This window comes from Melanostigma gelatinosum (genome assembly GCF_949748355.1).
Source record: "Melanostigma gelatinosum genome assembly, chromosome: 17".
NCBI classification, from domain to species: domain Eukaryota; kingdom Metazoa; phylum Chordata; class Actinopteri; order Perciformes; family Zoarcidae; genus Melanostigma; species Melanostigma gelatinosum.
This window is the reverse complement of record NC_136650.1, coordinates 6,821,728-6,845,484: the sequence shown is the minus strand read 5'-3', so window position 1 is coordinate 6,845,484 and position 23,757 is coordinate 6,821,728. Positions and strand designations below refer to the sequence as shown.

Sequence of the window (23,757 nt, the reverse complement as noted above, 5' to 3'; positions counted from 1 at the left end):
GGCTGCTGTGGGCATAGCAGACACGTTGTACTGTGGTGCTTTCAGGTACTGTGGGACACAAATTACAACACTTTACAACGCCTGCTTGATAACGATCAGCGTTTCTATTCTCTGTCAACGGAGCTTCTTTAAGGGGAACTCCACCAATTTTACACATAAAACCTTATTAATATATATAGATATATGTACACACACAGCTTTTTTGACTTCAGAGGGAGCTGCATGAAATTAGAGAACACCCAATCTCTGTCCAAACTGTTGGAAGTTAGCGGTCCATCATGGGTAATGTAGGCAGGGAAGAATAATACAAAATATGACAAAAAAAACAAACAACGCAATATAACTTGTTCTGCATTGATTCTGAAACATCATGAATCCAACAACGTATAAGTTCAATGCTAAATTGCTGGATTACTCTTTTAATGAGACTATTTGGAAACCAACGCTTGACTGTCAGATGTTGACAGCACCTGATTGCAACACGCGTACGCAGAGCATAGCCCGTGTTCAGTCCCTCCGTTTCATCTGAACGTGTGAACAAGTGCTGCAGCTTGATGACTGAGCAAAGGAAGTCAATTAACAAAGTTTTCACAACCATCAGAGCAAGACTCTGGGGTGTTTCTAGAGGAGACTTAATGCAATTGTGCTCGAGTATGTGTGAAATGTTACATAAGACAGCTTTAGCAGTATGTATAGAAAATAATTAAACTTTCATCAACAATCCCTACAGTGTCTATATTAGGAGGGGCTGAATATGGCAGAGAGTAACACGAGAGGGGCATTGTAGCATTTAATCGTGTGCAGCGAAGTAATGTGCAGTCTTTTTCTCCGCCTCTCCAGTTTCTCCTAAACCGGCGGACACGAAAAGCACATTAAGAGGCGGCGTTCACAGGTTCGGCCGGCTTCAGCCAGAGCCAGCGAGGCGGACGGCAACACAGCAGAGCAAAGATGACCAATTGCTCCAAAAAATACAAACTGCCCATGTAACAAACAGACGGCGCTCAGTCAGTCTACCACCCTCACACTCCCAGCATTTCATTTCATTGGTTTCCAATCTCCCACTCATTTTGGCTTAAGTTTGAAAAACAGAGCCACGAGGAAAGATTTATTGAGGCAAGCTGGACTGAGAAGACTCGGACACACAGGCGCTACTGGTCGCACATGGGTGTAGATTATGCAAAATGATGTCATCGGACATCCAGATTCTCTAGCGGCAATGGTAATTGAGACGACAAAAAAGGTGTTTCCAATCAGAATTCACACAGTGTCTAAGACCATTTACAAAGTATGTTGTTCTTCAAAGAAGCACGGGTAACTGCACATGTACAAGCTATGCGAGTTTGCCTTTTTGTACATTCCAGGACCTCCGTCACCTCCGGGGCAGTGTAATGTGACCGCCTAAACCAGGCTCAATTGAGGCTGATGGTCTCTAAGCCAACATCTGAGAGGGAGAGCAACACATTTAACCTCTGCAAGAGCACTGCCCCCCCCCACACACCATTTTCCTCACAAAAGTCTCAATGCCGGTACTTGATTCAAAAGAAACTGATGCGTCAGAGCGTGCATTGGTCAAAACTGCACAGCAGCGAGCAAATTTGAGCCCAAATGGAGTCACACAGCGGGATTCGGTACTTGAAATTTGCAATAACAGATCCAGGATCAGTTGCGCAAAGACATAAGAAAATCAGGACAAGTGAAGAGTTTTCAGCAGTCATTGTATTTGACCAGTAGCTCCTGTGTGTCCGAGTCTTCTCAGTCCAGCTTGCCTCAATAAATCTTTCCTCGTGACTCTGTTTTTCAAACTTAAGCCAAAATGAGTGGGAGATTGGAAACCAAGGAAATGAAATGAAATGCTGGGAGTGTGAGGGTGGTAGACTGACTGAGCGCCGTTGAGTTGTCAGTTCAATTCCCAGCGTGCCCGCCCACAACAAGCCTCGCATTAATGCAGTCAGTGTTTACTCTCAATGCAAAACAGAGCTGAGCAGAAATGTCTGCCAAGAGCGCGGCTCCAGCTCGGCACAAACACACACACACACACCAATGACATCCATCAACTTCAGACACCTCGGGACTGAGAAGCTTGCCAACAAATACTCCTCTAATCCATTAGTATCCCAACGAACACAGCAAAGATGAATAATGTGTTTGAGGCATCCGTATGAAAATCGAGCAAAAACACGTCTTAACTCCAGGATGCTGCTGGTGTGGGTGGTGGGGGACATTTGTGTTAAATATTTATTGGAATTTCTTTCTTTTTTTTTGCATATAACCTTTGAAGAACCTTTCGAGAACAGTCCCTTGTGATGGTTACATAAAGCTATGGCATGAAAGCACAAGCACTGTTTTCCATCACCAACAAGTAGTCCAACTCACCCGACCACAGATGTCGTGTAGTTTCTAAAGCGTTTCCTAAACCGGCGGCAGGAGATCAATTCATCTCCACAGCTAAACCAAACAGTCGCAGTTTTAAGCACATGGTTGAAGGGCCGCAGATCATGGTTTGGGTTCAAATAAGTTTGTTGCATAACTTAAGATATCTATATTCAGTGTCTCCAACTGACAAAACTATTGCCATTATCATGTAGTATTTGATTAATCAGGTAATTGTTTCAGCTCTAAAATATCAGAAGTTTCCCTGAACCCAAGGCGACATCTCCAGAACCAACAGCCATTCAATTCAAAATAATAACAGAAGAGCAGCAGGTCTTTCTATTTGAGAAGTAAATGTCGGACATTTTTATTTGACAAATAATATGAATGAACGTTAGTTTTATGCTCCAGCATTAACCTCTTTAAATTAGATTTTAGTGTCTCTCATTGCCACGGCACATTTCAGCCCATGTTATCAGTTTCCTCTCCCGAGCTGAATTACTTTTTGCTGCTGCGATCATTTAATTATCACCCTCACAAATAAACAACATTTCTTTAATTTCCATACAATTCACCATAACAACAACAACAGGTCGGTTAAGATGCAGCGAGCAGAGTGCAGTTTGTTTACACTGATTTAACTCTTCTCAAAGCTGCACAATGGTGCTTCTCAAAACAGACAAAAAGAGAAGAAATAAAAAACGCTGCAAGAGTCTGAGGTGGAAAAATTGAATGCGAGCAAAATGTGCACGTGTGTGAAGAACACATCGGCACAGACGGCCGCTGAAGATGTTTCAGCACAGATTCATCAATAAAACCACGACACAAATGTGCCGTCCGTCAACAATGTACCTTCATCCGTCACATGCAGCTGCGCAAAGCCGCTTCCTCGCGGTCCAATATGGCTGAAACACCTGCTTAACCCCCCCCCCCCAGTCTTCCCTGCCACATGTGCACACACTGCTCTTTCGCCCCCTCTCAAACATTCCTCCCACCCTTTCCGAAGGCTCATTCTTGCCGATCCAGCAGAAGCCCCGACGCTGTAGTAACATCCTTACCCTGAACAAAAGAAATCAGGTGACCCTATCGAGATCCAACAGACGCTCACACACACACACACACACACACACACACACACACACACACACACACACACACACACACACACACACACACACACACACACACACACACACACACACACACACACACACACACACACACACACACACACACACACAGAGTTCCGGCAGAGTGGGAGGTAAACTCAGATCGGGCTGAGCTTCGGCATTGACTTGTTAGAGGAACTCATGGTCTGTTTGATTATATGTCACATACAAGTGGCTGTGGAACAAAGCAGCAGTGGCAGCTTACAATTCCCTCATCACCCGCTCCCTCCCACGTGCCGTTACACCCCCTTCCAATTTCACTCCTGTCACTCCCTCATCCACCTCTGCTTCACCTCAGCCTCACTCTTTCCTCACCCCCTCGACCTGACACACCTCTCTTCTTCCCTCCCTCCGTTCATTAATTGATTCATATCCCTCGCGCACCTGAGCCTCTACCCCTTTCTCCTGAAAATGACAGCAGCCCCCCCCCCCCCAGGCCTCGACGGGAGGCCTGCCATCTTCACAAATCACTGGGACCTTTCACGCTGGCGGAGGTCGCGGTTCGTCCGATCCGACAGGTCCTTGCCAGCCGAAGATGGGCCAGCGCATCGCAGCAGAAATAAGCCTGCATCAATCACAGACAATTAGTCCCAATTGATGCTTGGGAGGGTGGAGCGCTACTCCGCTGCCAATCTGGCAATTGCTGGTAAACCCCAAATTAGTCAGTCAGATTGCCGCTAAGTACTAATTTTCATGACTGACTCAGTAATCATATGATATAGGAGTGGGATTTAATAATGGATAGTCTCTTTAATTATGTTTTGTTCGAGTTACCAGCAAACAGAGGCTTTGCATCTCGCTGTAGCAGCTTTTTAAAGTAGATGGCATATCATTGCAGAAATAGCAAGAACACTTAACAGTCCAGTGAAAGGGAACATTTGAGCGATGCGATTAGAGATATTAATAAAATCCTTTGCATTTGATTGGACAGCTAAAAAGTGGGCGGGCCTAGAGTTTAGTGCTAGAGCTGCAAACACTCCCTTGTCGCCAAGAGCTGCATATTGATGGATGATGTCATGCTATAACTGGTTTCAATTAATTGGTACGATGACAGACTTCATATTTTGTTCAATGATTTTGATATATAAATACAAAGAAATACATGTTTTGTAATTTTCAGGATTACTCTGCAAAACCCCAAATAAATCAATTAAATGTTTATGGAAACCAAAAGGAAAACGTTACTTGTAGCTCTGAAGGTTCGGGCCGAACGCAACGCAGACCTGAGAGGTGGAGGCTTGAGAGTATAGTCGATGAAAAGACTTGAGGTGACTTTTAAAAACACACGGAGTCAATGGTTACGTTGTGACGGAATTAAAGCTGCAGTCTCAAAACATTGCACGGCCTTCCACCGACGGAAAACTTCACTTCTCGCTCTGCTGCGTAAGAGACGTCCTGCACCGACACAGGGCCTTTGGCGGAGGAGTCCCTCTGCACTTTTAACCTTCAAGACAAGATGGACGCTGACAGAAACGTACATGTATTTAATAGTGGCGCTATATTAGGAGTGGGCTTCTCAGCTTGTAGACCAGTCAGTGTGTTTCTGCCATGTTTCGTGGTGCGGACACGGGGACAAATATGAAATTACAAATGATGACCCGAGAGGTTTTGGAAGGCAGTGCTGCAGGTAAAGAACAGGCCGAATGCCTGCCAAGAACACGGTGCGTTCTGACACGGCATCAAACAAAAAGCTCAGGGTGATCCCACAGGTTAGGCCGACACTCAATCACGCCGCTGCGCCCCATCACTCTGCCGCTGTTGTTCCGTACCTAGCTCGTGCCCTCTCTCGGCTTGCTGCAGAATGGATGCATGCGGGGGGAGGGAGGGAGGGAGGAGAGGGGGAAGTAAATGAGATCCCGATGAGATGCCAAGGTGTGTTAGCGGTGAGGTGTGGGGGAATGAGAAAAAGCGGCCTGAAGGAAGGGAAGGCGGGAGTGGCTGGATTGACTGTGTGTGTGTGTGTGTGTGTGTGTGTGTGGGTGTGGGCGTGGGCACGTGTGTGTGTGCGTGCGTGCGTGCGTGCGTGTGGGGGATCGCCGCGCTCCGGCTCTGCCTGCACGGAGCGGCGCCGGTCGTGTCTGCCAAGTCAGCTCAGGATGCAGGGAGGAAGAGGAGGAGAGGAAGAGGAGGAGAGGAAGGTGACATATGAGGAGGACAGGAGAGTAGAACAAAGGAAAACAGGAAGCGCAAAGGAAAACACAAGTACAAGACAAGAATGCAGTCACGGGGAAACACTGTTGGCACACGAGGAGAAATGAAAGGAGAGCAAAGACAAACACGACGGGACATTTAAAGAAACTGTGACTAAAAGCCACGAAAGGGATTTGAATACGAACAAGGACAGTCTGCAAAGTTCATAAATAATGATCGAAGAGCAACATAACTACTGTAATATAACATAATGAGGTTTAAACAGAAAATACAAAGAAGGGGAAGACTTGTGCACACGCTTCCTTTGTTAAAAACACAGCTCCCATGGCGTTTCACACATACACAGGCAGGTGAATCGCCTCATCCAATATGGATACAACAGAAGAGATCATTTTTTTGTTTTAAAGAGTAGGAATTCCCTCCAGTGTTTCCTCCCAAATCTAATCTGCTTGAGCAGAAAAGAAGGATTCGCTGCCAATAGAAGCCTTCGGGAGCACATTGCTTTCACTGCAATTAATCTCCGTCACAACATCAATTAAACAAAAGCTAGCATCCAAACCTGGCTGCCCAGCATTCCAGGGATACAAATCAATCTGGCAAGGAGCGCTCGAGGGGGATAGTGTGCGCAAATGAAATATGTGTATCTGTCTGTCCGCACGCACAAAAGGGAGGCCCTTAAGTGGCAGCAAATGTCAAAGCCACTGCGTGCGTTTCATGAGAGAGCTCGCATGCGAGCCGCTGCTGCTGGCATCTGATCCAGAGTTGCATGTGTGCCACCAGTGCATTAATGTGTGTCAATGATGTATGGCTGTGAAGTGTGCCGCTCTGGACTATACGTGTATAGTGTACTGTATGGATGTGCATGCATGTGGATCTAAAAAAAATCCACTCAGCTGTACCTTGCCAATAAAATCCCCTCTTTAGAGAGAACGAGAGCGAGAGGAGAGAGAGAGAGCCGGGGGTCTGAAGCCATTATGTTCTCCTCACAATCTCTGAACTGATTAAGGACCCTTCCACGGCTTCACCTGAGCCGGCCGGTTAGGAACACACACACACACACTCTAGATGTGACACTATGCTTTTTAGTTTGGACCAATACATGTTGCATAGATCCAGTATCTCAGCTGAAGGTATTTATTTATCAGTGGCGACAGGCTGCAGGTAAACTGTGAGGCCACAGCAGCAGCTCCCTCTCTCTCTGACACACTTCAGTGCAGATGCACTGAAGTGCAATTAAAGGAGCCAGCAATCCAAATCCGGATCATCAGCATTTAATCTCGATTAAAAAATAAATGTACACCTCAGTGGATCGTACACACTCTTCTCCTGCATTCCTGTTTCAATAATGAGTCTGTTTAGTGCTGACGGAAAGACAAGTAGAAAGTAACTTGAGAACAATAAAATGGCTGTTTTGTTAAGAGAAGAACTGTGCTGTAAAACATAAAAGCAGAGTTGCATTCAGTGGGGATAAGCAGTGAGGCGGTAGCCTCCTAATGCATCCTGTCGTCCGTGGCCACAGCATCAGTGACTGTCAAAGAGTAGCAAAAGACAAAGAAACTAGAGATGCAAAAAAAAAATATCTAAGTCATTGTGACAACAGAGCGGGGATTTATTTAGTTTTCTGGAGGAGCACGGTCGCCTGAAGGGAGCTGACTTTATACATGAGAAGCTGTGTGCTTTATACATGGTCCTGCTGTGTGCCAACGGGGACAAGAGACAAGAGACTCCGTCTATAGCAGCAAACCATTAAACAACTCATACAGTGCTTTAGTTCACAATCCGCAACGCTGGAGCGGATGCTGTAAATGACAAACTATTGGGGTATTTATTATATGCTATTGTACTGAAGTGTCTTTTTCTTATTTTTTTACAGACAATTGAGTGACAAAAAAAATCTGAATAAACCCTATTTGTTCAGTTATTCAGGGGGACGCTTTGAGCATAAATGTGCCAGCTTCATGAGACGCGTCTCTCCACAACCTGGCAAAAAAAAAGAAGATATATATATATACATATATATATATATATATGTATATATATGTTCTCCTTCGCGTGCGCGTCTGGTTTTAAAGCGATTTACAGGCAGTTTTAACTAAACTACTATCCGCGCCCTCATCAGTGGAACGACCTGCACCTGGTTCCGATCACAGGACAAACACCAAAACTATCTCCGCCGAGGACATCCGTCTGCCGATCAACGCTGTGGCGACCCGGTTTGGATACAAAACTAAAATAAACACACACACATACCTTCCTCGGCGTGACAGTCTCCCTCAATGTTCAGCAATAATATCCAAATCATCGACACCAGCGTTTTACGGAGATCCATGTTTTTTCTGGCCAGTTCCGCGGGGCTCTTGTCATCTCTCTCCAGCCTGCGCGCGACGCACCGCAGCAGAGATGCACTCACGAGCGCTTCGAACGGAGCGGATTGCCGTCTGGGCAAATAGTGCGGGCGCTCCGGAGCCACGCGTCCTATTTGTTATCTCGGGGGAGGGTTTTGCAGACGTGATTGACAGCGCGCGAGCGTAATGGCTGCGGGGTTGTCGGAGTCGCGGGTGGGGGGATGCACACGGGAAGGGTCGAACCTATCGCGGAGCTGGGTCCTGAAATCTGCGCGCCAGGTGTTTCCCCGCTGTGGTCATCAGAGTCCGACCCCTCAGGAGTGTCTTACTAACGGTCCTCTTATAGGACGCGGAGGGGGATCGGTAAGTTAGGCCGCATCACTCCGTCGGAGAGTTTAGAGTCATGCGCTTTATCATCTATTGGTTAGAAGTGTGCGGTAAGGGTCCTAAAAGGGGGTCCAGGTGGTCTTCAGTTTGTTTTCAATCACGTGGTTTTCACTGAGGTCCAAAACAGAATGAAATAACACAGAAAATACATTTTGCACACCTTGGTTGAATCTAGTTAAACGCTGCTTTTCATTTTTGATGAGTTCCCAATTTTTTCAATTCAGTTAATTGTTGTTATTGTTTCTGTTGACAACATCCAACGAATCAGACGTTAAAGCCATTATTAGAGGTACAAAGTCCGACTAAGAAGGATGCAGTGACGATTGGCTACCCCTCAGGGACCTGACCCGGGAACAGTTCTTTGTTTAATGGTTATTTTTAAAGGGACAAGTGGACCAATGCCAGACAGCACAGCATTTATAGCAGAAGCTGTGGTTTGGCCATCCTTAGACAACTCAGTGCATACATACAAGACAATATACTAGACAGGAAGAACGCTCTGGGAGCGCAGACCTACGCCAAGGCCTTTATCTGCAAACATCATCATGCAGCACGACAACAGAACAAATGACACCAAAACAAAAGTGAAAATATAACATCTGCGTCAGTGTCCCCACATCTGTAGCGCGAATACCTAAAAAGTCCCACTCGACATCTGCGTAATTGACATAGTTTAACACTTTTTCTTTCACACCATAGTCCACAAATGGACTCGAGACAATTGTCTATCATGGAAATCTGCACAATATGCACAAGAACGCGAGCAGTTTATTGATCACTGACATGCACGATGCAAGCTTCTTCTTTTTTCCTGCAAAGAGAAAACAACTTGGGTTGAATCTACAATCGGTTCAGTCTTTCCTGAAAGCTGATAAAAAATACCCAGCTCAGTGCACGACCAGCTCCTTTGATTGAATTAAGTTGCATTCAGAAATAAGTTCTCATTATTTTGCTTAAAGAACAATTCAGGCTAATTACTGTGTAATCATGTGTAATTACTGTATGTCCTCAAAAAAACTGTCTTCGTGTTGTGTGAAACAGACCTCGCTCTTTATGCACTCGGCTCTCTGTGTGAAACCTGAATGCAGAGTTTGGGTTCCATTTACTTTTTCTCGGCTTCCGAACAAAGAGTTCAAAGCTTAAAGCATGAGACTTCCTCAAAAACACAAACTGGCCGTAGAATGGCCTTCAATGACATCGAGTCTCCACTTGGCAGCTCCTCAGTGTGCAGTGGTGTTCCGTGCATTTCATACCTGGGCCTTCACTGCTGTCCTGCAGCTGAAACACAGCTACGGTTATTATTTGTTTCGTGTAAAAATGAAGCTCAATACCTATAAATGCACGAACTGCAGAGTGCAGATACATGAATACGCCGAGAGTGAGTCTCCTCTCTTCTCTGGCTGCAGCTGGGACTGCTGTGAGTGCTTTGGGGCGGCTCACAGCAGCACCCGCTGCTCGTTCACGACAGTGCAGAACGGTACGTGCTTTCACGTCAGAGTCAAAACACCAGAAAAGTCTCCAACAACACCAGAACAAGTCGCTTGATTTGTCGCTAGTAGCTTTTGACAAAAGAAGTCGCCATGAAGGTTTGGAAAGTCGCCAGATTTAGCGAGAAAGTCACCAAGTTGGCAACACTGGAACCAGGTAAATATGTCCCCAGAGCAACATTGGACGTAACAATAGTTCCTATCACATATTAAACCAAACAAAAATCCATCTTCATAAAAACAAGTTGTACAAATAATAATATATAAACAAGCATATTAAAGCTACTGCAGAAAACAAGAGCAGTTAACTTACCAGAGCTGTTCACTTAAATATAAAATCAATCCTTTCTTTGTTAACAAAGAGTTTAATCTCACGGTTGTTCAGTACATCCGTGCGTTTTAGTTCCAGTAAGAAGTCCTTCTCCATTCATGGACGCCAGTGAAGACAGTCGAGCCTCCAGTTGTATTTCTTGAATACAACTGTGAAAACTACACTTAAAAGTAGAACACAGACTAAATTGTAACAGGAGCTACTTCCTGGTTGGACGTAATCAAAATGCGTTTGAGGGCTGAAAATGTCCGTTTGACAGAGGCAGCAGATATTGGGATTGTCACCGCCCAACACGTCAGGACAGCCCACTGACCAATCACGTACGTGTAGGCCGGCTAGCAGGCTCTGGCACGTCAACGAATACGCCCAACATGTCAAACTAAAGATCTGATTGGTTGAAGACTATGACAATTAACAATATCCTCCCCATTCACTTAAACTGCACATGGATGCAGGTGAGACTCTGCAGGCCTCGGGTCTCTCTTCTTACCTAGAGACACAGAGGTGAGATCTGATTGGATAAAAGCTCTACTTAAAACAAGCTGCACTGGAAGCACAGCAACTGACGAACACAGTAGCTGTGCAATGAGAAAATAAGATAATGGGAAAAATATTTTTATAAATTACAATTCATGTAGTGTATTTGAGAAAAATGATTAAATTATAAAATCGATAACTTTGTGTTTCTGTCTAGGCCAGCAGAGAAGGCCTTGCAGGCCCTGACGGCCCACCACTTTCAGTATGTAACACCGGCATCGGCGATTTAGCTGCTTTTCAAATTTGAATGACGTGCTAATGAAAAGGCTATCAGCTCGTCACGCTTTTCCTCTCAAGCGAGCCCCTGCTGCTGCTGGACATGAAATAGCTTTGTGACAAATGCAGTGAGTACTTTTACTCAAACTCACTCTCAAAGTGCAACGGCAGGAGCACACGCAAAAAAAACGCTGTAAACACTATACGCTCCACGATCAACGGTTAAGGCTCATTATCGCTGTCAGCCTCCTCTCCATCCCTGCTCTTTCTGCTCCACCACAGGCTCACACACACACACACACACACACACACACACACACACTCACACTCACACACGCACACTCACGCGCAGATTACGGGGCCATCAGTCTGACTGATCCTCCCCAGCAGGGGGGCTGGTAGCCTCGGCTCTGGGAGCTGATGAACATGATCATCTGTCCTCCTCTGTGGTCATTACTCACCAAGGACAGAGGCCAACAGCCCCGCTCACTCAGTCCGTCCTGCTCCCCTCAGTCTCTCGGTCTCACGCCACATCAACGCCACTGCCACATCTGCTCACAACATTTTTAAACATGTCAATTCTTATCGTCAAAGGATAAGGATGGTGTTTTTTTTTTTTTACTGCTCAGCAGTTTTCTAAAACAGCTGGGCACTGTAGTTTTTACCAAACATGACTCAATCAGGACCAAATTACTTATTTGCCAGGGACTATTTTAGACTGCGCATTAATACTCATAGTGAGTTCTTTTGGCAGCAGGACAGTAACAGTAATAAAAACCTACAATGCCCACATGTATATTAATGTAGTAATGTGTCAGCAGGTGCAACAGTGTGGGTCACTGATGTGATTTTTAACTGTTATTGGACAAGAGTTGAGGTTTGTGGCACGGAGGAATAAGCTTAACCAGCTCTGGGTGCAAACACAACATGGGAATTGTGGACAATAAGAGATAAAAGAATAATGTCAGCATGAAGCGTCTAAGAAAAGCTCCGGCTACATTTTACATGATTGCTTTCTCGTTGCACATGCTCACACACGATGGCTAAATTGGCTGCCATTTGTTTACATTATTGATCAGCAATACAACGACCAGGGGGGAAAAAAAGTTGTGAATCACAACCTGGAAGGGGAGGGGAGAGGGGGGGGGGGGCGTTGAAGCAGTAAATAGATGTCAATTCCAAGTCTCACACACATATATGTTCACGCAGCTCAGTTTTGCAGGTTCATTACCATGCGACAATTTCACGCTGATGCTCTCTGCTGGCCCCTCCCTCTGTGCTCCCCCTCCTCACACATTAGAGGGAGAGAGGGGGAGGAGAGGGGGAGGAGAGGGGGAGGAGGCACTTGACCTTTTTGGTTTCCTTGGCCGTTTCCCCGGTCATCCAAGCAGAACGACGGGGGAACAAAGAGATAATGGGAGGAGAGGTGTGTGTGTGAGCGCACGCACGAATACGGGCATGTTAGTGTACACACACTCTCAATCGCACGAGTGTGAATGTTTAAGAGTGCGTCCTCGCTAAGCTGGCTGAAATCAGAAAATTCGGATTGAAAAAACGATCTGAAATAAAGAGCGTTTTTGTAAAGAACTCCGATCAGAAAGAAACATAAGCAAATAATAACCTTGTGCGGTAAGGAGAGGGACAGACCCGGGTACTCTGCTGAGTGGCAGCTGTTCTGGCAAGTCAAGGTGGCCTAAAGGGCTAAAGGACCACGTAAACCACAAAGGTCCCGGCTCGATTTCAGCTGGGGATCTTTGTTGCACTCTTCACATTTCTTGACTCGTACAAATAAATAAGGTAAAAATCTCCCAAGATTCCAGTCCATCTCCACGATCCCCAACTGTACTGTTGGAGTAACATGTTGGAAAAGTCGTCGAACAAAGTAAACATGAATGGAGAGAAATAACAGCTGTATATGTTTAGAAATGCTGACTTTTGAAAAATGAGTCAGAGAGACACGACAGCTAGATTTCGGAAGCAGTTACTTTTTCCTTTTCTTTACAGTGAGATGTGTTTTCAAAGTGAGCTGACTGACACCCAGGCCGGCACAGTGACGCTGGTCAAACCCACGCCAGTGCTCTATCTGAATGGGTCAATGTGTGTCAATGTATGAAAGGGGTTTTAGTGTGGACATGGTGCAAGTCACAATACCAAGAGGGTGAGCAGTTTCAGGGTTAACACCCTCTGGGAGCAGGAGGAGTGAAGAGGGGCTGTGGTGGGAGGTGAAAAAAAGGGGAGGGGAGACGGAGGAGAGTTTATGGGGCGATGGAGGGAGGTGTTGGACAGAGCGGCTGTTTGACAACAGCAGCCGACAAGTCCCTGATGTACAGTACCATAGCTGTGTTATTCCCAGGCCGGCACCCTGGAAACGCTGCCAAGTGAAAAGGTGTTAATGTGTCTTGGAGAGAGATATACGCCTACACACATATATACGGTACACTCACACACACACACACACGCACACACACACACACACACACACTCGTAGCTGTGGGGACTATAAGAGATCCAGAGTGTTTTAAATGGGCGTCGCTCGTTGCTTTTGTTCGGATTGATGAGACGATTAGCTGCCCGGGCGTTAATCACGTCGCCATCTCGTAGCCAAATGAGATCACAGATAGATTTGAACAATATCTCTTTGACAGATTTTTTTAATCGCCTTCATTAGTATTTCTGTAATAGCCTATTTGTGATTTGTCAGTGGAATTATTGCGATCATGCTTTTCTTTTATTAATGCAAATGAGATAATAACCATTACGTGTGGTTTGACTCTGAATCGGAGTTTGGAGTGATCGCAGGACGTCACACTGAGACCATGAAGTGGAATGTAATTAGTCACAATGAGGCTTCAGCGAGGCGTCGTGGAGTCGCTGTTTTACCTTCACATCGGTGTCGTTTGGGAAGCGGGTCGCGCTGGGGGTCCGGGCGGCTCGTCCGGGGGAGAAATGGGTAACGCAGCCCATGGGAGGACGACTGTCATTGGCTAATGAGTAAACATGTTGCAATTAGTTCCGGGTACAAGAGTTTGCGGTGTCATCAAGGCCATTGGAAAGATTTTGGCTGCGGTCAAATGGTCGTTTCTGCTTAGGAAGGTTCCTAACTCAGTGGAATGACTATTAGAGCTGGTCAAATTCTTTAAATGAGAAGGAATGGTGCTTCAGTGCTTGCTTTCGTATCGCCTTCAGCATAGGGTACACTGGGCCATCCTCTATGAAAGAAAAAGATAACGCTGTCCCACAATTCCTTGAGGCAGCAACATGTAAAGCGACGCACCATTCGGCCGCCAACAACATTCACTGTCGTTGTTTAATTGTACACCATGGATATTGAATTTAAATTGTACATTATTGAGTTTGTAAGTTTGTATTTTGTGTAAATAAAGATAAACATCCATTGCCTAGTATAAATGCAGTCGGTTTGTCTTTACTTATGATTTCTCCGTCACATCTTTCATTGACCTCATGCTGTTTTCCATCGAAGTCAAGTCAAAATGGTTAGGACAAGATATATGACGTCTTCTTTTAACTCATCATTATTTGACAGCACCCTTGGAGTCGCATCTTTGACATGTGGTGGACTCAGTGGTGTGGAAGAAGTACGCAGATTCTTTACCTCAGTAAAAGTACCAATACAGTAATACTATATATAAAAGACAGAAAGAAATACTCCATTGAAAGTAAAAATCCTGCAGTTAAAATCATAATTGAGTAAGAGTACAGTAGTATTATGAGCAAAATATACTATTACAACGATGATTTGCTAGATGGATCTATAGATGACAGACGATTGATAACACTGATGCAACACTGCACACAGTATCATCTCACCGTTTCAGCTGGTCAAGGTGTAACTGGGTTATCTACTTTAGTTCAGTCCGATGGTTCACAAGATCCATTTTGGAGGTTGTAAGATGATGACTTGAGGAGCGGAGTTGATGGACACCACGATAGACACCGCTTATTTTGTAAGCGGTCTGCAGGCCAAACAGGGTGGAAACCACTGGTTTAATCTTTAACCATGTGTTTTTAGTTTAGAATGTTTATTTGAATGTAAAATTTGAATCTGAAAAGTAGCTAGTAAATATAGTTACTTCTGGAATTTTGTGGCGTAGTACTATAAAGTAGAGTTAAATGGATATCGTCCCATTAAAGTAAAAACACCTGATATTTGTAGTTCTGTACAGTCTACGTTGAGTGACACCATATTTGTTATTTGGAAGCTCTAATCTTGAATGCACTGAATCAATTTAGAAGATTGTAGCATTTTATTTAAACCTTAAAATATTCATTTCAAAATATGGTTGATGAATAAGCATCTTAACTGACTTGAAGTCCCTTTTTCTCTGGACTTGGCTGGATGAAATTGATTATCTTAAGAGTAGGCGGCACATATCTCACTTTGGAAATCGACTCTTCAATTAGCAGGATCGCACTTCTCCCGCACGCTGTGGCCAAAAAGAAAGGAACCTTGTGTAATTGAAGTGATGTTGCTTTTGAAGTGGACCTGTTTCCAGATGGATTTTCTTCCGTTTCTGACCTGACATTCTTTGGCTGAGCACTTTGGCAATTAGGATAACAAGAAAGCACAGCGGGGGCTACATCTTTTAATGCCAGTCTCACTCACACCATTCTTGACAAACAAATCACCAGATTATGCTGAGTATGACGTTATCCTGAAAGGTGTGAGGTCGCTTTTGACAGAAAAGATTTGAAAAAAAACATGAGAAACAAATTCCTGCTCTGTTGTCACTGAGCATCTCTTTGCTCTGTGACACTCATCTTTAAATGTTATTACCAGAGGGGGAAAAGAAAGAGCAGAACGACGGAAGACCAGGAGGGAAGATGGACACCAAGAAAGAAAAATGTGCGGAGTAAAATGTAAATGTTTAAAAGGGAGCACGAGAAAAAGAGGGATGTTGAGGTAGAAAGGAGGACACAGTGAAATCAGGGCCAAGCCAACTGTCAAGTAGCCGTGTGGCAGTTTGCAGATAAGGCCCATGACTGAGTAATCAGGAATATACAGTGTGATCCGCTGCTCGCCGACACGTTCCCGGATATGACAACATGCCCGGCGGCCTCATTCCTCTGCCACAGCAGGCCCGGGTCTGAGGCGACCCACTTGGCAGGAACTGAATCCGATATTGCTTTTTCCAAAAGGATTGTTATTCCGGCTGCCGCTGCCACTGCGCCGGTATTTTTTATCAACACAGATAGCGCAAAGCTATCGTGACTGCAGATAAAGTTCAATTATGCAGTTTACACAAACGGCCTCGGTTCGTATGGAGTGTGTGTGTGTGTGTGTGTGTGTGTGTGTGTGTGTGTGTGTGTGTGTGTGTGTGTGTGTGTGTGTCTGTTCCTCTTCAGCAGGACGATCCTTTTATATTCAGATATGTGTGTGAGTGTGTGTGTGGTAGTCCGGGGCTGTTTATCAGACACTGAATACACTCTGTGCAGGTGATGGGGAGATTAAGGAACGCCACTGTTTCCAATTTTTAGAGCCGACTTCAGACAGCCAGGGAAATGGAACAACTGTGACTTCTTTTGCTTTTTCCTCACCTCTATTTTCACTCCTTTAACCACCTTTTTTTTTTTGCTTCATTTCCCTCCTCTCATCAACATACCCTTCCTCCTCTTATTCATTTCAGTCTTCCTCTCGCGTCTTCTTTTCCTCTTTCTACCTGGCTGCTCCACGTTTTGCTGTTGTCTCAATCTATCTCTTGTAGTCACAATTCTGTTGCAGTGACATTGAATGCACAACGATGACTCTCTTATCTGCCCTTTACTACGACTAAAAAACTAAAAAACACACAGACGTGTGTTTCATAGATTCAGAGTTCTGGAAGATTAGAAACTTAAAGGCGGAATGAGAAATATACTCCCAGGGGGAGTATGTTACATTTTTATTTTTAAAATAAATGAATAAAAACATATTCATGTTTATGATTGTGTGTACGGGTAAAGAAAATAAAATAAACAAAAATGGCAATATTCATAATAAAAGCAATCCATGTTTTTTTTTTTTAATAATAATAAATAACTAGATGGTAATAATAAAGAATAAATAGTTAAATATTTAGAAATGCCAGCTATTGTAGTATGGCATGTGCTTCTGGACTAAAGTCTCACCAACAAAAATAGAAAAGCAAAAAAAAGATGTTGACGGAAAACCTCTAGAGAAAGAAAAAGCTGCAGCGTGTTCCATCTTTACAGCAGAACAGCGGTGGGCCGTGTTAGCAAAAGTGCCAAACGTATGAACTATCAACACAGCTACACAATGCATAACCAACTTTGCCGGCTCCAGCTGAGAACATAAAGCACAGTCGGTGCTGCAGCAGACAGAGACCCAAGGCATCACATTGTGTTCCTATAACCGGAGTGATCCCAGCAGCCGCGAGCCACGTTTACGGGCTTTGTGCATTTCTTTTCTCCTCGTGGACGAAAGGTGAGAGAAAAAAAGGGCATCAAAAAATCAATTGAGTCAAGTATGAGGAAATAGAGAAAGAGAGAGAGAGAGAGAGAGAGAGAGAGAGAGGGAGGGAGAGAGAGAGAGAGAGAGAGAGAGAGAGAGAGAGAGAGAGAGAAAGCAGTGCACTGAGAGTGAAAAATGTGTTGGTTTGTCAGCGTGGACTGGACGTCTCAGGAGACGCTGTTGGGAATTCATCACCACAGACAAATTATATGGCAAAGGTATCCCTCTTTCCTCCGTGAGTGTGTGTGTGTGTGTGTGTGTGTGTGTGTGTGTGTGTGTCTGTGTGTGTGTGGCTAAACTTGTGCCCATGTACGTGCGTCATAGGTCATCTCATGGAGCATATGGACCAAGTCACACATGGTTACCTCCGAGTCTGCGCCGCACTATGAAAGTCATTACACGATTGACCGTTTAACCTTTTATATGAAGAGCATCACTGATGGACTTGGGAAGTGTCTGTAGATAAATGCTTCTGTTGTTTGGTTTTGTACATCAAGGTTGGAACTCTATCACCAGATATCTTCATGTTCGTTAAAGGGGACGTGTCATGCTCATTTTCAGGACTGTATTCTGGGTTTCTAACTACCGCCTTGCTGTTGTAAGCTTCCGCCAACCAGTCAAGTTGCAGTTTACGTCCATATTTGTCCAAAATGTCATCACTTCATCATTTAATACTATTTAACATTTGTGTAAAAATGTGTTTCGTTAGGTCAGTTAATCCTTAAATCCACATTTTAGGAAATTCTTTCAAATGTTCAAATTTTCTGGCACTTTTTTTGTCCCATTATATTGGAGAGAAGACAGACATCTCTAAGGCTGATATCTCAGACACTAGACACCTCCCACCGAAACAATGTAGATTGATAAATAGCCCTACAGGTAAGAGGAAGAACATGTATTTTAGATTTCACGGTTAACTGTCCCTTTAAAAGACACAGTTTAATGAGCTGTGTGCAGTTATGATGGAATGATCGTGTTGATACTTTCACAGCATTCATACAGCTCCTAGACCTGCTTTATAGCCAAAAAAAGACTTCAGGGTTCGGCCTCACTACACAGATACAAAACCTGTAGTGGCATGTGTAATTACACTGTAATTAAGCAGCTATAATACCGCAGCGTGTGTAAATTAGATTACAGCTACGCAAATCAAATGTGGTTTAATAATATCTCCTCTGCAGCAACTAAGATAACTTTCTGCTGACTGTAGTCATAGCGACATGACATAGAAGACATCACACTCCTGCTGCTCCTCATAATGAGCATCAGTGGAAAATAATGCTCACTCCACAAAGAGCTGCTTGCACATCAGAGGGAAGGTAAACGAAGCACATTTTAGGAAAACGGTGAGAGATGTGATTGCAAGTATATTGGAAGAGTTCAAATATTAAAATATACAGACAGTATTCAAAACAACAGAAAATGAAAATATATATATGTGGAATGAGATTTGACTGGAGGGCATCCTCAGTGGCTGTATAGCTGGCAGACATGAGGTTACTGAGAGGGCAATAAAGAGAGAAATACGCGAGGCTATGAGAAGAGACAGCCGCACAGCCAGACTCCTGCATAGAAGTGAAGCGTTATCGAGGTCTGAGACCAGGGTCAAACTGCTTCTATCACCTCTGTTTACTCGCTTGGTGCAGGACCATGAGCACTTGAAATTGCACTAAGATTGGATCTTTTATAAAAATGAATATGAATATAATGGTTGCAGGCCGGCAACAACACCGGCCCATTTACAGCACAGACCAATCTCATATCAATACAATGCCATAGATTGGGCTGCAGCGAGAACTGAGGCGTTTTTCTCCGTTATCTCGAAGCTTATCTTCTTCTCTCTCTTTTTCCGGCCACTCTCAGAGAGAGAATCACCAGCGGTGGATTGCAGGTGATAGCTCGGTGCAGAAAAGAGCCTCTGTGGGTTGCATACGGAATCTCTGTCTGCAGGTATGTGAGCGTTTCCTTCACATAACTCAAGAACTGATCTACTTCACACTTGGCGGATGCATTGTTGGGGACTCAAGGACCTGCAGTGTCGGTGCAATGTGGACATGTGACACATTGAGTATCAATTAACTTTTTTAAACAAGCGAAGAGTGCTCTGTGCAGCGGCGGGGGCGGGGCTTCAGGGCTCTGCAGACTGAGTGGAGGGTGTCGTCTGCAGCGGGCCTTTACAGGCGGCGCCTCATTGACTGCATGATGCTGGATATACTAACGCCCCCCCCCCCCCCCCAACACTACAAGCAGCAATACAAGGAGCCAAGCAATCAGCCTGTTCAGAACGGCCACGCGCTTTGCTACAACAGTTTGGATAGTCTTTCTGAAAATGATGCCTCAGCATATGTGCAGAAAAATAATAAAGCAATTTGAACTGTGAACCTTTTTAACATAAATAACTGCTCACAGAGGACTTCATCTGCCACTTCAGCAAACAGCTGCCATGCACGTCATGTTTAGGTCCGTCAATCCTCAAAAGGAAGTTGTTGAACCATAATGCATTGCTGTATTGCCATTAGCCGACAACTTCCAATAAGCGCGGCTGCTTGACGCTTTGCTTTATTTAAGTGCGGGGACAAGAAGGCGAGTCGACGTCCTTCAACTCATCTCCAGACGTGTGCTGACGCCGCTCAATTTTGCAAAGACAACAGCGCTATTTGCATACTTGATTACACCTGCAGCCTGTGGAGCAAGGTACAAGCGGGGCCAAAGGATGAGGAGCTATAAGCACATGCAAATGCAAAGCAGAATATTCATGCTTCCCGATTGCGGTCCCTCTCTCCGGGATTTCTCGAGGCGTGTGAATGAAAAATTGTTCCTCAAACTTTGGTTGAACTTTCTTTACCCTCCGTTGGCATTAAATATGTAGAGCTGTGTTGCATAGAGCTAAGTGTGGACACAGAGCAACGAGACGTCTTTTCCATCGCAGTTTTTTATGAGCCGGCTAATTTTTGGCAAATTGTTTTTGTTTATATTTGCTTGTGTGGCATGTGCTTCCACCTGCCTGTGTTTTTTTTTGTTCTGTGGTTCCAAGATTATATTTGTGTTTGAGGCATGTAAAGGTTTTGGGCTTTAAAAAAAACCTGCTTATATGCACTCATTTCGGTGGGAAAAGGGTTTTAATCTGACCCCTGGAGTGTATGTTTTTTTTTAACATAAAAACTCATTGATACAAACTGGGATTTTTGTTGTCTGCGATTTGCATACAGAGCAAGACCTTGGCTGTTCTTTTTATTTGGCTTCCTTACATCTGCGGGTCTTGTGCTGGTGTGTTGTTTGTGATTGTGTGTGTGTGATTTTGTGTGTGTGTGTGTGTGTGTGTACCTGGTCGTCATCGATTTTACCAGGTGCTTGTCATTGTGTTGTGCTCTTGTATTAAAGCACCGCAGTGCAGCTCGTGTGTTCTGGCATTGGATTCCCAGGCAGGAGGGAGTGAGGATGCGTGTGTGTCCCACTGCTCTACTGGTAACAGATCAATATAAGACAGGAGAGGAGAGGAAAAACCATCACATATTAGAACAAAAACCCAGCAGCCTGCAAATCTAGGCCCTCTTCAGGATGGGACGAAATGCGTGACACCAGCAGTGTGTCAGATCAAAGTGAATCTCTACCAAACCCTCGCTTTTTGGAGGACGAATACCGAGCTAACACGGCACAGAGAGACATTTGTCTCAATCTCTAAATGTCACTTTCATATGGTACCACTTACCTTACCTTACCATCTACCGCTGGTCTACATCCTAATTATGTAAAGTACACAGAAAAAGCTCTTTTTTGTTTTTTTGGGAGCTGCCTGATCGTTCCATGCAGGGTGCTATCTGCTATCCCTCACTTTGGGACCCCATAAGCATAAAACACCCTGTAATTACTCTCCAAAGACACTGCGCCGATCTATAAACACAGCGATTTGTACGTGATTGGCTTCATTCATGGAGCGTCGCCAGTGCCTCTCAAATCACTGCCACATTGTGTTCCTCAGAAGAAGAAGAGTGCATCCTCCATCTCTTGGGCCGAGGAGAGTGAAACACGAGAGCAGGCAACAAGAGACGACCACTCAGTCAATGTCCAGCACTGAAGCATCATTAAATGCTATATCCACAGTTAGTTATGTATCAAGCTCCCTGTGAGGGAGTCGTTCAAATGTTTTGGGTTGCTCATTAATTTCTGGAAAAGATCAAATATATCCCAAATGTTTAATGATTCCTTTACATAGTCCAGGTGATGAATTTATATTATTATAGATATTTATTATGAGTTTTTTTATGTAACAAATCATCAGTAGCCTTTGTTGTCCAATAAATCAGGTGGAACTATAGAAGTACACGTTAAATCTGGATGCAAAACAGGAATAATAGCATTTTAATATGTATTTATAATGAACTCTTTCAATCCAACCTTCCACCCACTGCTGCCATGCATACAAATATCAAAAGAATATGATCTAATGACTCCTCACACACACTTCTACAGTACGTGTGCATGTTTCCACTGAAGCTGTGAAGAACAAATATAAAGTCAAGCCTGTGAAGGGAGAAGAAATGACGTCACCTCAGGACAGCTCCTTGAAACAAAACCAGGCCGACTGAGCGTCCGGCCCACCGAACATCCCACCTGCCCTGGTCGCCTTCATAGACCACACACACACACACACACAAACACACTCATGCAGCCTCGCTCGCAGCCTGCCTCTCTATCACATTACTCTTCCTCCCACGGGGGCCGAACCATGAATCTTCATTGGCAGAGATACGGACAAAGACGGAGGACGGCATCGAGGCTACACAACTACTGCACTGAGTCAGGGCTTGTAATGTGATTTGTCACTCCCTCTGCTCTCCCTCTGATGTGATTATGGGACGGGCTTTCGGGCGGGGGGCGGCCGTGTCAGATGAGATGGTGGCCTCCGATAGGAGAAGCGGAGCCGAAACCAGGAAGTGCTTGGCTTCGCCTGGGATCTGTCACTCCGGACCCCGAGGATACCGGACGCGAGGACACGACGGCGGCGGCGGAGATGTCCGGCGACTGCGGGTGTGTGTTTGTGTGCGCGTGTCTGATTTGAATTGAATGGGCTTGACAGCGTTTGCTGCTCTCTCTTACACACAAAGACTGCCAGCCAAACATAAATCTGTCTGCATCAGATACCCTATTGTATTATCTCAGTGTCACACACAACATCTATTACTTTGTGTGTGTTCACAGGGTGTGTGTCTCTTTCACAGTTGTCCTGCTAGGCCTCTCAGCGTCGACGATATTGAACAAAAACTGACATTGCAAAACTTTTTTTCACCAATACATCTTGCGTTATTATACAAAATAAGGGATTTTTTTTACCAGATGACGACAAAGTACCTGAAAAAATCTGGTGCAGTTTGAGAGCAAAATGAAGAGGCTTGATCTAGGAAGAACTTTGTGCCTCTGTAAACAACGGTGATGACATGGTATGTGTGGGCCGGTTGGTGTGACGACACTGCCGCAAAACCCTCGCACCGAGGAGAGCCCGCCGAGGGCCGATTGTGAAGCACAGGCACGGAGGAAATGTCCACGGTGAGGGCCACGATGCTGAAACGATATACTGCACAGCCCTTATTCTGATCCAGGACCTCGGCTCTCTGAGGGAACGCCACCTGGACGGAGGTATTCTGAATCCAAGGGGTACACAAGAAGAGCATTCCTGGAGGCTATTAGACTCTTCAATTGTGCCCATGGGGCACTTTAAGGTTTTTAGCTTGTCTTTTATATCTATGGTATTTTATGTATATGCCATGTTGTCGAGGCAGGTTCCTAACAACTTTCTCTTTCATGGCAATGGAGTTGACTCAACGCAATACTGTAATAAAAAGTTGATAGGAATTCCATACCACAAACTATTACCAATGGCAAATGAATTCATTCAAATTGGTTTCACTCAAAAACAGGATTACACTCCATGTGACCCATTAACAGAGCCGACCAATACAGGTGGGAGACACGGCACTTGTAAACGGCGGACATCGACATGTGTAATATTTGAGACGATCCATTGTTTGCGTATCTTCAGCAGGCAATTGGTACACATGAAGGAGCCCTGCAATGACCGCCGGGGAGACACAACAATCAGAAGGCCTTGCGTGCATGCTTACCAGTAAAGCCACTGGGACTAAAGCTCTGCCTCCCCTTTGGCCCCTCTCGCGAAAACACATCCTCTCTGATCTAACCTATTTTCTCTGTCAATCCTCTCTCTTTTTCTCTCAATCTCCCGTTTCTCCACGTCTCCTTTCATTTTCTCTGTAAAGCCTCATTTTTGCCAATCCCTCGT

General features: G+C 44.8%; 1 protein-coding gene across 1 annotated transcript in view; it reads right to left on the bottom strand.

The window, feature by feature from the left end:
- epha10 (EPH receptor A10) overlaps positions 1 to 8,019 on the bottom strand; it is a gene marked incomplete at both ends in the record, with an annotated part of 154,667 nt that extends 146,648 nt beyond the window's left edge. Inside the window, one exon of the mRNA XM_079288669.1 lies at positions 7,941 to 8,019. Within this exon, the coding sequence (XP_079144795.1) occupies positions 7,941 to 8,019 (79 nt within the window). The remainder of the gene's footprint in view (positions 1 to 7,940) is intronic.
- Between the last annotated feature and the right edge of the window lie 15,738 nt (positions 8,020 to 23,757).